Here is a 15214-nt window from a genome sequence, read left to right on the forward strand (position 1 = left end):
AGACATCAAGTGATCAGATGGAGTTTTGCAACATCAATAAATTAAAAAAAAGTGGACTTCTGTTTATGCTTCTGAACTTTGACTCTGCTGAGTTTACAGGAAGAGCAGAACATACCAGCAAAAAGTTTATATAGTAAAGATTTTGTTCAATAATTAAAAATTTCCTTTTGAAATGCTAAAAGTAGGTTGGAAACTGGCTTATTGTTTCTGACACTGTAGCTGTAACTGGAAGAGTTGCAAATAAATGGCCCAATCCTAATCTCACTAAATCAATGGGAGCAAGACTGGCACGCAATGTCACTTATACGGTGGCACTACTAACAAGAAGATCCAAATACTCCTCAATTTAAAAAAAAGTGATTGTAAAATACAAATGAATGTTTCTCCATGAAGAGAAATACTTCCCAAAAAGTGAATTTTCACCACACGCTGAGACCAAAGTCCCCCTTCTCCCCCAAATAAAGAGAAATAAACAGGACTCACATTACAATTCCTTACACTCAGGGACTTCAAAGGAGAGTGGCAATTCACAAGATGATGAACATTCTACCAATGAGTATCAAGCACTGATTCTGCTATCAGCAACCCTGCTCTCTAAAGCAAAAGGCAGCTAGTACAGAAGTTTCTCCTTCTTGATCATGACATGCACTAGCAGATGTTCTACTAGAGTTCATCACTAAACAATACGAGATTCAGAAGGACGTATATTATCGGAGCAATCACCCAGACACTGAAAAAGCTGAGTCCCTCTGACAACATACAAACTGGTTTAAGAAAGGTTTTTACAGCTTCTGTAGACGTTATTTTGAAGGAAATGGAATTCTCAAATGTCTATCCAAGATAAAAGTCTCTACAGGGTGGCAGAACAGCAACTTAGAAATTTAAACAAATTAAGGACAAGGAACAAATATTTCATGTATTTATTTCCCATACACTTGGCTCCTCTTTTGACTGAGAAACATGAATGGTAGTTTCTTGAATTAAGGTCTGTGTTTAAGATGAGCAACATTTGAGAAGTCACTCCATTTTACTATTATACCCTAAGCTGTGTTAACTAGTTTTTCCAGTTTCCAAATTTTTATATGAAATCCTTTACACTGCTCTTTGAATATCCTTTAGATAGGTCATTTCCCCTACCTTTAAAAACTGAAGTTATTAGCTCCCTTGAAATTACACCTAGTATTAGTGCCAGTAGTTAAATGATTCTTTAAGAAGGTACTCTCTGAAAAGCAGGCAATCTTCAAGGCATCTGAAGTTGGTGACCCAAATATTGGGCATCCCAAAACATTCGTCATTTTTGAAAATCTTAGCTAACAATTGCATCTGAAGAAGTGAGGTTCTTATCCACAAAAGCTTATGCTCCCAATACTTCTGTTAGTCTCAAAGGTGCCACAGGACCCTCTGTTGCTTTTTACAGATTCAGACTAACACGGCTACCCCTCTGATACTAGCCAACAATTGCAGCAGCAGCTGCTTTGGTGCAAAGATGAATTTTGCTTTTTTCCAAGAATCACAAAGAACTTTACAGTCATTAATAATCAATTTTCACAACACTTCTGTGAGGTACATGTGATCTTCCCCACTTTATGGAGAAAAAAAATCCAGGTTAAGTGATTTTCTCAACTCTGTGGCACAGCTGGGAACAGAATAAAGACCTGCTAATCCCCAGTCCTGAGCTTTAATCACTAGAGCAGGGGTCAGCAACCTTCGGCATGCGGCACACCAGGGTAATCCGCAGGCATGTCCCCCCGCAGCTCCCAGTGGCTGGAAATGGTGAACCTCGGCCACTGGGAGCTGCAAGGGGCTGGGCCCATGGACGGTCACCGTAAACAAAATACCTCGCGGCCCACCAGCAGATTACCCTCATGGGCTGCGTGCCGAAGGCTGCTGACCCCTGCACTAGACCAGGATTCCTCTTATCCAGTCTGCCTCCTGGCACTGAAGGGCTTTACACTGGTGTAACTCTATTGATGTCAATGGAGTAATGTAATGGTGAATCAGGCACGCAGTAGTATAGACCTAATTATTCTTAAATTTGTCCTAAAAATTGTCTATCAAGTTTCAACTTGAATATCTCCAGTGATGGCGACTGCATAAGCTCTCATTCTGACAGTTACAAAAATTTCCTGCTATTTAAACTAAATGTTCCTTGATGCAATTTAATTCTATTACCTCTTTTCTGTGCCTTTTGATGGATAAAATTAAACTGCTCCCTTCCTCTACAACTTCCTTGTAAACTGCCAGGCGAAAATGCTTGTCTTTATTAATTACATTTAATAAAAAAATGTTTTTAACCAAATGCAGCATCCCTCTTTCCCCAGCTTTTACCTGAACTCTTGTCAATGAAGTCCATGGACTCTTCACTTGCACTACAATGACTGGAGGTTGCTTTTTTCTCTGCATCCTGTTCAACATCGGATCCAGTGTGAACTGATGAGTTTGTACTCATTGGTGACCGTGGCATATCTGTCAAGGAAATCCTTCGACCAGTGTTGCTCAGCATAGATTTGCTCATTAGAATCTTGGGTGATGCTGTCATGTCGAAGTTCAGTTTGATTTTCTCTTGTTTGTCTGTCTTTGCAGTTCCAGCTGCTGGGTTTGCAGGATCTAACAACATTTGGTATTGGTTGTTGGGAGTATATGGTGTCCGGAAAGGTGCGTAATTAAATACTCCAAACTTTCTACGAATATTCTCCACATAAACCTCCATCTCTTGCATTGCACTGTTGAAGATGCTTTTAGTCTTTTTCACAGAAAAAGGAATTTCTTTAGACATGAGGTAGCAATTATTTATTGGAACCCAGGCCCTATATACAAAACAGCAAAAAGAAAAAAGGAAAGATATAAAATTAAATTCCACATTGTTTATTTGAAATTGCTAGTTTTTAACCCAGATTAATTTATTTTAATATCATAACATCCCAAGACAAGCACACAATGTATCTTCTAAAAAATCTTGAATGTCCTCTTACTTTAATTAATTTTGCATCGTTAGTAGGGTTTTTTTGGTAAATAATTTGTGTTTTAGATTACCACTAATGTATTTTTTTACTCAGAAACACAACCAGTGAAATGACTCTTCACCTAGAAAATTCATTAAGTCTGTAAAAAGATCCCCTAAAAAACAATCTTCGAATCTAGACTGGCTGGGGTTAAGGCCAAAGTAGAAAAGCCTATCAGAGAGTTTGTTTTAGAAGGACTGTTTAGCAGATATGGCATGCACATTCTTTACAGTGTAAAATTGTGTGCATACTGTGTAGTATACTCTGAGGTTCTATCAGGATAGGTGCTGTAGAGAGGTTTCGAGAATTTATTTTATTTTATTTTGCGTGATTTCATGCAACTCCAGACCTACCAAACCCACAGGTGACTGTAAAATTCCAGGAGCTCTGACTTAATTATTCCACAGCCATAAAGAGTACATAAATGCACGGCCTCATACAGCCCTATAGAGTCATGTTTTCAATTCTTGCTAAACCCACTGTTAATGGTCACTGTATCCTCTATCTAGTAGAGCTCTGACCAGGCTAAGTGAAATGAATTAACCAAACGCTCTCTGGAGCAAAACTGGCATTTCAAATGAGGATACTACATTTTACAACGTGAATTTTTCATCCAAAATGATGTATTTATTTTTACACTGGCCAGAGAATGGACACAGCCACTTTAAAGGCCTTTTCCATCTCTAAAAACAACAAGGAGTCTGGTGGCACCTTAAAGACTAAGAGATTTATTTGGGCATAAGCTTTCGTGGGCAAAAACCTCACTTCTTCAGATGCATAGAGTGAAAGTTACAGATGCAGGCATTATATACTGACACATGGAGAGCAGGGAGTTACTCCGCAAGTGGAGAACCAGTGTTGACAGGGCCAATTCAATCAGGGTGGATGTAGTCCACTCCCAATAATAGATGAGGAGGTTTCAATTCCAGGACAGGAAAAGCTGCTTCTGTAATGAGCCAGCCACTCCCAGTCCCTATTCAAGACCAGATTAATGGTGTTTCTCCATGTGTCAGTATATAATGCCTGCATCTGTAACTTTCACTCTATGCATCTGAAGAAGTGAGGTTTTTACCCACGAAAGCTTATGCCCAAATAAATCTGTTAGTCTTTAAGGTGCCACCAGACTCCTTGTTGTTTTTGTAGATACAGACTAACACGGCTACCCCCTGATACTTTTCCATTTCTAACATCCATGGTTTTTCAGCCATACAAAACCATCATCTTAACAATTTACTAAGGACATGGATATGAAAGATATCTCCTCATTTTAATATGTGGCAAAACATTAATTTAAAAACATTTAGATAGATTAGATCAGATAAATACATTGATGGTAATAGCCGGAACAGTACTATCTAAACATTCAAAGACAGGATAGTGTAAACAACTTCTGACAGTGTAGAATTATCACAATTTAGAAAGCACAGCCAATTCACACATATTTTGATTGAATTCCCACCTGTCGTGTTGGCCAAAGAAACGGGCATCGACTTGCCCATCTTTATCCCTCAGTGCTTTAGCAGGCCAGAATGGAAAGCCTTTGAGTTTAGCCCAGACCAAAGGATGGGGATTGCTCTAGAGGAAGATGCACAGCACACAGTGAGAAAATATTGTAAGCAATATATTATTTTCCAATTTCTGACACACAGAGTGGTTTTTCATTTTATTCATTACTTAGATTGCAACAAGGCCCACAATGCATAAGGCACTTTCCAAATAAGAAGGAAGATACAATCCCTGTCTGGAAGAGCTTATTACCCAATGATTATTTCCATGAATTAATCAATCACTATTCTGCAAACTGTACATTATTATGCAGCTTTTAGGTTTATGCATATCCCAACCATTAGAAATTAGCCTTTATAATAATGATAATTATAATTTTTAAAAATCTAAAATGTCAACCAAATACAATATGTACTTTCGAGAAACCACAGTAAACCCATCAAAATATTGTAAGCAGCAGTTCTTTGAAAAAGCACCAGCACTTCTACATATTCTAATTGGATGTTCTGATAGGTTTCTTTTTTCCTTTCCCTGTCCTAAATGTTTGTTGCACTCTGTCTAAGTATGAGCCTGGTCTTGCAAGCTCTCATTTCCCCTGAAGCCAGGAGACTTCTGCATGCAGAAGGCTTGAAGGGTCAGGCTCTTGGATTATTGGTTTCTGCTTGAGAAGTTGTGTCTTAATATATGTCTGTTATAGGTTATGCATACCTGGTATGATATTTAAAATGTCATCATCAGAAGATGTGCAAGCTACATTTTCAAGCCCAGAAATGCACATTCACATATTAAAAATCCTACCCTGTTTCCAAGTGTCACATGTAAGCACAGATGACCTAAGAATAAGGATATTTTCTTTGGGGGCCCGGGAAATAAGCAGGAGACAAGTAAATTTTAAAACGCTTCCATCATCCAGTACTAGATGTCAACACCACCTGTAATCATCAGACTGTACATATCCTTTGTAACAGTGCACAGTACAACAGTCAAACATCTCTGATAACATTAAGATGTGTTTAGCAAAATCCCTAACTTCTGTGTTTGTTCCCCAGAACCGAGAAATCCATTTGGACCCACTATGAAGAGCATGGATGTGCAAAAGAGCACACCAAGTAACTCAACTTTTGACTTTTCATATCCATTGCAGCCACAATAAGCAGCTTTTTAAACTTTTTCCCTTGGTCCAGATCCATAACCACTCACTGATTTAAAATGAGGGGCACAAGAAACAATATATTCATACACACTTAATGGTAACTTTTTTGCTTAAGAAAAGTGTTAAACTACAAAAATCTTTGACTTACACAAGGCTCACAAAACCAGTTCTCTCGTTTTTGGCAAGCAGCTAAATAACATTCTGGACACACTTCGATTTCATTCATCTGCAACAAGAAAGTGAACAGCTACTGCAGAGTTCAAAACAATCTAAGCTGTGATTAAAACATTATTATTCTATTTTGTCTAGGATCCTGCTATCACTAGGAGGAAAATGTGCAGCCACAGATCACTTTGTAGATAATTATACTTTTTGCCAAGTCATTACAACATGGTTTTGAGAAGCATTTGCTCTTCCCCATATTTGGTTGTTGGGAACATCAGACAGAACATTTTACATGTGAAAGATACACTGAAGGATTCTGATGAGGTATTATTCAGGACAGATGAATCAGCATGATTAAGCTGCCTATACTTCTTTTTAAACTAAAATGATGAAAAATTTACCATTGTTAAAGTAAAATGTAATACTTCTCTACCCATCATAGGTGTATCCTATTGTTGATAAAATAAATGATCACATCATAGATCACAATTTAGATTATATTTTATAACTGTTGTGTCTCAGTGACAAAAATAAAATCTTAGTTTGAGAAGGAGAGAAGACACTTCATTCATAATCACATATAAAATATTTTATTCCTCATGTAAAAGGTTTTTTTAAATAAACAAATGGAGAATTACAAGAAGATCAGCCACCACGCTTTTAATTTGTATTATTCAGAATCACCAAATTTTCAGAACTTCTTTATAAGAATTGGGGGCACTGATGGGATGACCCAGAGGTGTAGAAATTGGTGAGTTTCGATACAAAGGATCAGATCATTAGACAATTTGCAGCTGCTATGGGTCAAATAAATTATGTTTACAAAAGTCAGTTTTAACTTTCTAGTGCCAAATGCTCAGGCCCAGACTTTCAGAACTGCCACTGCATTAATGCAATTGCAAATGACCATTTACACATCTGACTAGCAAGTTTAAGACTAGCAAATTTAATCCAGCAAGTTTAAGACTATCATACTTAAAGACTGAAACTATGATTAAATAAAACATTTTATACTTCACACATGAATCTATAAAAATGTCCTTTACATTTTAATTGATACAGCCAGAAAAATTAAATTAACTGGGGAACACGTACCTCATGTTCACAGATTTTGATTATGACTTTTGCTGTTTGTGTCAATTTGTGATTTCCTAAGGGAACGACAAGGAAAGAGGATCAACTAAAATGACTGTTGTCCTAAAATTAGATTAAAATTTACATTTTCTTTCTAAAAAAGTTCAATATTCAGGTAAATGAGATCCATTTGAAAGGAAAAACATCTAAAAAAGCATTTTAAAGTCTGTATAAATGTAGTGCTTGTGAAAGCAATAAACTATCATTTCCTCTTTAATCCCATGCATAACATGGCAATAGCTATGTGAAAGATTTTCTCTTAACACCCCTTCCCAGTCAGTTTGCATTGGGATGATTCTGAGGGGTATCACTCAGAGTCAAGTTTCAGTCTAGAATTCTCTCTCTTCTGTTCCTGCATTTGCATGGAGGTTGTTAAATAGCAGTGCAACTGTATTGTTGAGGCGCTTCTTTTAACAGATACATGAAATATAGTTTCCTCAAATAAAGCTTTTACAAAGCACTCCCCATTCTGCATGCCACTGAAGACCACACATTTTAAAGTTAGGACCGTTGGTGAGATGAACACAGGCAGCTTTGCGCCTGTGACAGTTCTCCAAACATACTCTATTTCTTTAGGCACTAGAGTAGTTAATAGGTAGATATTTTCAGCATTCACCAACTATGAATCTAGAAACTGCTCTACTATTACAGTTCTTTTCACAAGTTTAATTTCCTGGAAGCAAGCACACACTTACCCCCATTGTAAATAATGCAATTGTGCAAAATCCATTTGGCATCAGCCAAAAATGCTTCAGTGCAACCATACATTTTCTTTTTAACATTCTGCAAAGAAGAACATCAGAAATATATGAGGAAGCAGAGATCATTTTCCAATGTAAAGGACATCCCCTTTTATAAACTATTTTTCCTATCAACCACCCAATTAATAAATGTTAGTGCACAAAATTAATCATATGGTTGTTATATATGCAAGAACTGTTTTCAGAATCAGAACATACCCCATGTAATTTTTTACTACTCCAAAAGTACATTCACTATCAAAATGTACTTCACATAATTAAAAAAATGTATAGGAGGCATTCAATAATTCTTTCAAATTTTTAAAAAATGGGTAATTCCCTGGTATGACGTGTATATGGTATACATCTGTATGCAGAAAATTCAGTCTCCAGTTTCCTCTACTCCCCCATTTTCACTTTACATTACCTGCAATTACTGGGTTAATGGGCAAAGAGAGTTTTAAAAGATAGGCAAAAAGAAGAACAGGAGGACTTGTGGCACCTTAGAGACTAACAAATTTATTAGAGCATAAGCTTTCGTGGACTACAGCCACTTATGCATCCGAAGAAGTGGGCTGTAGTCCACGAAAGCTTATGCTCTAATAAATTTGTTAGTCTCTAAGGTGCCACAAGTCCTCCTGTTCTTCTTTTTGCGGATACAGACTAACACGGCTGCTACTCTGAAACTTTTAAAAGATAGGGGCCATGTTATAGCATACCTAATACAATACAATGGTTTGGATTCCCTGGTCTACGCATGGTACAAAGTGAAATTAAAGCAGACAGAGATGTGTGCTGGAGAATTCACCATGTATAGGGGGAAATGTCTGCCAAAAGAAAATAGTTGGAGGTAGATCTACCACCCTCTGAGCCAGAAAACCACTACCTCACTCCATTCTACTACCAACAGGAAGGGAGGGAGTGTGTCATGGCAAATAAAGGGCATGGTGGAGCGGACTCTGCCATGTTCAATTCTACACTGGTGTAAAAACCTTGAGGAATCTCACCTCTGTGGCATAAATTAAAGCTGAACTTCTGAAACTTTAACTTATGATGGAGCCAACTGACTGAGAATCAGGGGGTCATGACTGATTCCTTGGCAGCCTTCTTTCTCCTCTGGGAACAAGCTGAGCTCAGGTACAGTAAAGACTATTTGCAGATTTACCCATAAAAGTGAGTCCAGGACTCAGTAAGAGCAGGAGGATTAATTAAACAGTAAAATGGTATTACACTGATTTTAGAAACAGGTATTATTAACACAAATCAGTACCAAAATACTTATAAACAGTATAAAAAAACTAAAACACTCCCAACTAAACTAACTGAATTTTAAAATAAAGCTTCTTCCCCTTGCTGCAAACCAACCTTTTCTAATGTACAAAGGTCCATTGGATGAAAGATATATTCTGCATAATCTGGGTGTTGATCCAGTGAAACTGGCTTTTGAAATGGCTCTGTCTGTTAAAAAGGAAAAAAACAAGCAAACCACACATTACCAATACCAAACAGCTTCACCAGCCCAACATCTGCAATTCCTGTCCTAAACCTACTTACAACTGGGAGGTCTGAGCAAAAGTCCTTCTTTGGAACTACTGATAATACAATTAATGAAGAAGAAAAAGGCTACAACAGAACAGAATGGGCTGAAAGGGTTCATTTCATGGTATGTTCAGCCTCTGGTAGCCACAGGCCTGGATTTAAATCATTTTTTAGAAACAGCTATAAGAGCATAAGGCCTCCAATTTATGCTTTTCTAAAAACAATTAGGAAGTATCTGACATTATATTTTTCCATCAGGCTTTTTTTGGATAGACTGATGTTATGTATAGTACAAACCACTTAATGGGGGAAGAAACAAATTTAACCCAATATAAAGATTGTTGCACAACTATGACAGTAATTCTGCTCAATTGAGATACCTGAAGGATTTCTGGTCTTTCTGACACTCACACTCTGACAGTGCCTCATTTCTCCTCAAAATACCTTTATCAAAGATGGCTTAGCAAAGCAGAACTGTTTTAATTCTCCCTTATTAGATGCTGTTTACAGCTAGCCCACTTCAACCTCACAGTCCCACAAAATCCCTCAGAAACTTGCTGGCTCTGTATGTCTCCATCTGCCAAATTTTATCCTAGTTTGCAGGGAAGAGGGAGAAATTCAGACAGATTTGCGTTACCTTGAATTATTTCATGAACCGACTGGTTTCCTGTGACTGAATTACAGGAACAGGGAACCAATAGGAGAATTTTGTCAGGTACAAAATAACATTTTATTTTAAAGTGAATTCTGTTTAATAAGGGCAAAAATCTCTAGATTGGATCATCCTGATTAGGATATATAGAGAGGCAGAGGTGTGTGGTGGGGGCGGGAAGAGAGAAAGAAAGAAAGAAAGAATTTTGTTGTAAAAAAGGCACATAGTACCATATTTTTCTAGAATATATGGACTATAATACTCCAGAGATAATCAGCTTCAATTTAAAAATACTATGATATCTTGATTGACAGGTGTTAGTCACAAGCCTGAAGGAGGAAATACCCCAAATATATTCATTAAGCAACATCTTTCTAGCTGCATTTTCACAATGCATAGATAATAATTCTTGGCATACTCTTTTGTAAACAAACAATGCAACTTTGCTTCTGAAAAGCAGCAGTTAGAATTTTTAATAGCTCATTATAATAGCACAAGATTTACAACACCAGAGTTAGAAGATTTTCAAAGGACAAAACTCAACAATACTCAAGATGCTGGTCTTCCTAGAAACTGCTGTTACTATTTTGCTTAAGTATTTATATAAAAGAGATCAGAATTGGTAAAAGCCAATGACTCAAACTCTTGTTTTCATAACATTACTTCTTACTGTAATACTGTGGACCCAGAGTCATTTTCTGAGTTTCTGTCTCTATAGTATCATCTGTGTAGGAATGGGAAGGGAAGGCAGTTTATTAACAAAGGATTTGAAACAATCCTTCACAAATCATCTAGAAGATCCTAGCCAGATTTACTTCTTTATCACTAGTCCTTGAAGTCCACACAGGCTTACAGAGGGAGAGTGGGATGAAGGTGACAACTGAATCCTCCTAAAAGTTCCAGACCTACAGCAATGGAGGGACAAAACTAAGACAGACGCAGAGACAGACTCCTGCATATCAGAGCCATCTTAACCAGCCTTCTGAGGATTCCATCAGCAGGTGGTGTACTGCTGGCACAGAACAGAAGAAATTGCTGGGAAAATGGGAGCATGGCTGGACCACACTTGTAATTTGGTAATCTCTGGCTGTTAGAGTAGCTCCTTGGAGCCAAAGGCAGCCAAGCACAATTCTAAAGCTGCTCTGACTTCTGTCAGTTTCTGAATCATCCCCTGGCCAGACCCCAGGATCAGGCAAAGATTAAGCATGACATGAAGTCACCTTCTGCTCCATAACCCCTCCCCGCCCCCCAATCTCAGCTTCCTCTGTAAATTTACAGGAGCAAGCTAAACTGATAAAAGTTTTAAACTAATATACGTCTGTCCACACAGGGATCCACACTGGTTTAACTAAACATGTGCAAGATTGTGTAGAAACATGCCTCTGTAGAGACTACTCTAGACCCTAAATTTATCTTGCACATATAAAGAAAAGTTGCAAATTAAACCAATACAAAGCAGGTATAAACCAAGGTACCACCACCCTTTTAATTAAATCAATGCAACTTTGTGGTTAGGCCACGTCTCTGGCTACAGTTGTAGCCATCTAGCAGCAATGCCGCTAGTGAATAGATAGAAAGGATTCCTTCCCTCTAGCCCTGGAGAAACATTCAAGCGCACAATTTTGCTGCTAAAAAAAGAAGCAGCAAGCTTTGACTGTGTAGAAATTCGTGGCTTAGGACCTCAACACACCAAGGAAAATTTCTCATTGACCTTTGTTGAGTGGGGAAGTGTTGAATTTTATTTTCTATTTATTATTCATTATATCTACTCTAAATATTGTTAAACTGCTAGCTTAATTCTTCCTTAAATTTATTCCTCAATTAATCCCTGAATCTCATACAGCAACAGTAAAACTTTAGCCTGCTGAACTTGACTGGGACTCATGAGATCTAGGTTCTGCACCCATTTCTATCACAGGTTTCCTGGGTGATATGGGAACAGTCACCTAAACATTCTGAGCCTCAGTTTCTCCATCTATAAAATGATCTATAAAATTGGGCCTACCCCTTACACACAGTGTGAGGTTTTTGATCATTCAGACTCTACTGTGAATATCAAAGACTACAAATAAAATAATTAAGCAGAAGAACAGCATTATCATCCAAAGCTGTGCTAACACTGATGCAGTCTACACTGATACCAGGAAACCTTTCATTTTACATGCATACCAACAGATTACACAGCACCATAATAAATTACATTGCTGTTTGCCATCAACAACTACAGATATATGTGGGCAACTAACTAGCTCGAGATCAAATATACAATAAGCTATGCCATGACCACGATCAACAAAAGGAAACAAACTATATAGCATTAAATTATACATGCGAGTCTAATGTAAAAAATATTTTCCTTACCCCTGGCTGTTTCATTTTCTGTAGTGCAAACTTGAGCAAGTATGATAGCTGTTCAATGGTGAGCATTGTCATAGCTTTACTCTGCGTTTCTATGCATTCTGCTACAGTAATTTTCTACAAATTAAAATTACAAATATTTAATCAGAAAACATTTCTTGATGACTGTTTTTCATGACTATTTTACATTAAAATGTCCCTTCATTATTCAAGTGGGTGGTAATAGCTATCCTATGAAAATACAACAGTGCTGATAGCGTAACACAACAAATATAACTTATTCCTCAGATATTTCTTTTACTCAGTATATAATATGAATATATTATAAAACTTTTAAAAAAGTCAAGAAAATTATATCCATTTTCTACTACATTATTATTATTATTATTAAAGTGAATATGGAGTACTTCAATTCCCAAATTTGACTACGGAATTATGATATGAATAATTGAGAAAATTATCTAGGCCTAATACAATAAATACTCAAATCGGTATGTGGGATTTACGAATATTGAAATAATGAGACAATGTGCAGTTCTGTTCCCAAGAATCACTGAAAATGTATGGGTAAATATTTACTTATTCCTCTCAAGAAATAATATTAATACCCACTGTTCTGTAGGCCCCACAGAGCAATTTTTTACGCATTCCCGTAGAGCTGATCTGCTCACTAACAGAGGGAGCACAAGTTAAATTAGCCAAACATTGCAGAATTAGAGGTTCTTGACAAAGTGATCATTCTTTGCAATATAGCGTTCTCTCCAGATGGGAAAACAAAGGAAGTTGAAGATTCAGGGCTAGAAAACAAATGTTATCTAGATACCCAAGCAACAGAAAGGTCTCTGTACTACCCCTTCTACTACCTTTTCCAAGGTGCAGTCACAATAACAGAAGTCCAAACAGAGTAAAAGGAAAACTAATTCTGGTTCTGTGACAATTTTCCTCGAATCTCAAGAACAAGAGACACATACACAGGTCCTTATATCAAACTAACCTCACATTCTGGGCAAAACCAATCACCCTCTGGTTCCGCTGTCAGTTTCAGACACTTAGCATGATAAACCCGAGGACAGAGTTCACAGCAGAGGACTTGGCCTTCCCGATGACAAACCCAGCAATAGAAATCATTCCGTCCATCCTGTGGTACAACATCAACAGGGTCTGTGGTGAGTGGCTGCTTCATATAGTAAAACGGACCATGTCTTAGTTCTGACTGAAATGTAGGCAAGAAAGACAGGTTTGGTTTCAAAACAAATCTGTATTTTCAAATAAGTAATAAAAAAATAACAATATTCATAATAAAAAACAAACAGCAGTTTACAGAGCTCATTTAGCATTTGTGCAGGTACATTATCTCATTAAATGCAGAATGGATATTTCTAAATAGGTTTACTCTGTACTGATATGCACACTAGTGGCTCACACTGAATACAAATTGGGGAGATAGGGGGAAACAAGGATACAGTGTGTAGGAGACATAATCCAGTAACAAGACTTGTAGATACCCTCATATTCAATACAGAGATGTGCCCTGTAGAGGTGATAGGTTCCCCAATAGGGAGCAGTGCAAGCTAAGACTTGCAGTCTCCACAGCTTTGCCTACAGTAGGAATTTGCACTGTTGCTGAGAACTGTTTGCACAAAAATCCCCTTAACTATAAATGAAAGGCCAGGGCAAAATTATCATCAACAGCATTTCAAAAAAGCATGCCTGGTAGAGCCAAACTGACCCCAGGCTCCCTAAATGTACTGGTCCTTTGTTGAAGAGCTGCTAACACTCCCTGGAAAATTGAAAAGAATATTCCATTAGGAATTATCCCACTGATGGCACTTAATTTTCTATTCTTTTCCACCTTCATTAATTATTAGGAATAATTTGAAAAAAGTTATCCTAATTTTAGACAGAGTTTATTTACTATTATTCCTCATTTAACGTCAAACCATAATATTGTGGCATCATAACTGGTTGCTTTGGACATGACTAATATCACAAAGTCCATCAGTCTCATCAACTCAGATTGTAATCTTGTTAGATTTCTAAAGCTACATAGCTGAATAGAGGACAAAGTAGGTGGTGCAGGAAGCAATACTCTTCCCTCTATGTCATTCCAGCTGAAGCTGCTTTTTTTCCAGAGATGCAGACAGATCACTTTTAGCCTCTAAATATCCCACAGCACTTTTGGCAAGAGTAGGGGTTTTAACAATACTATCCTAGTCAAGTTCCAGTTTGGCTGATATTATGTTCACCTGAGATTTCAATTACATCTGGTAGTACTCATCTCTTTCTATCCTTAAGTGATATGCAGCACTGCTCTGCACTGCTAAACTGGTATTGTGTGTTTCCACTATAGAGATGGATGAAGTGGATCCCCCTGCTCGCATGCTTTTATATATAGTAATATAACATTAAAGGTTATGCATATGTAATACATATACTAGTAAAGACTTCTGAAATCATGTGGTATTAGAGATACTGTATAAGGCCTTATATATACTAGGAATTGGCTATCAGTTGTTGAAATTGTAACAAACTACAGATGTAGCTGTGAGAGTGAAAACCCCAAGTGCAAAAAGGAAAGCTGTAATTTGCACTGCTAAAACATACCCAGTACTTGAGCAAGGATGCATGGCTGCAAATTACAGTTTTTCTAGTGTACACTTGGGGTTTTCACCCATCCAGCTACTCTGAGTACAGACCACCAGCAGCTGAAATCAGTGCAAATTCCCAACATAATTTCAAATATCTTATGACTTCACTTGGGGACTAAGCAGCAGATACATTTCCTAAGCAAAGATACTGTTTTCATAAAAACTTCCTTAGAAATCCACACCGGAGGAAGACATAAGAAAATGGTCATAACTGTTTCTAAATAGAAGAGTTTCAGTTTCCTAGAAGTCATGGGCAACTAAATGTTCGCATGATGGTGCTGGTGTCTTTTAAACATTCATCACCTCACTTCCTTTGA

The 15214-nt window shown here is 37.4% G+C and overlaps 1 protein-coding gene across 16 annotated transcripts in view; it reads right to left on the reverse strand.

Annotated features, from left to right (window-relative positions):
• The window catches only part of ZMYND8 (zinc finger MYND-type containing 8), a 134395-nt gene that overhangs the window by 49981 nt on the left and 69200 nt on the right, over positions 1 to 15214 (reverse strand). For 15 of the 16 annotated variants that reach the window (XM_065566640.1, XM_065566639.1, XM_065566642.1 and 12 more), the window contains 8 exons: positions 13244 to 13462; positions 12253 to 12366; positions 9066 to 9158; positions 7656 to 7743; positions 6922 to 6977; positions 5810 to 5887; positions 4462 to 4577; positions 2329 to 2807 (listed from right to left, as the gene is read on the reverse strand). In XM_065566640.1, coding sequence (XP_065422712.1) covers positions 2329 to 2807; positions 4462 to 4577; positions 5810 to 5887; positions 6922 to 6977; positions 7656 to 7743; positions 9066 to 9158; positions 12253 to 12366; positions 13244 to 13462 — 1243 coding nt within the window. The remainder of the gene's footprint in view (positions 1 to 2328; positions 2808 to 4461; positions 4578 to 5809; positions 5888 to 6921; positions 6978 to 7655; positions 7744 to 9065; positions 9159 to 12252; positions 12367 to 13243; positions 13463 to 15214) is intronic. The other variant, XM_065566643.1, reaches the window with a different exon arrangement.

Source organism: Chrysemys picta, chromosome 13 (genome assembly GCF_011386835.1).
Source record: "Chrysemys picta bellii isolate R12L10 chromosome 13, ASM1138683v2, whole genome shotgun sequence".
Lineage (NCBI taxonomy): Eukaryota > Metazoa > Chordata > Testudines > Emydidae > Chrysemys > Chrysemys picta.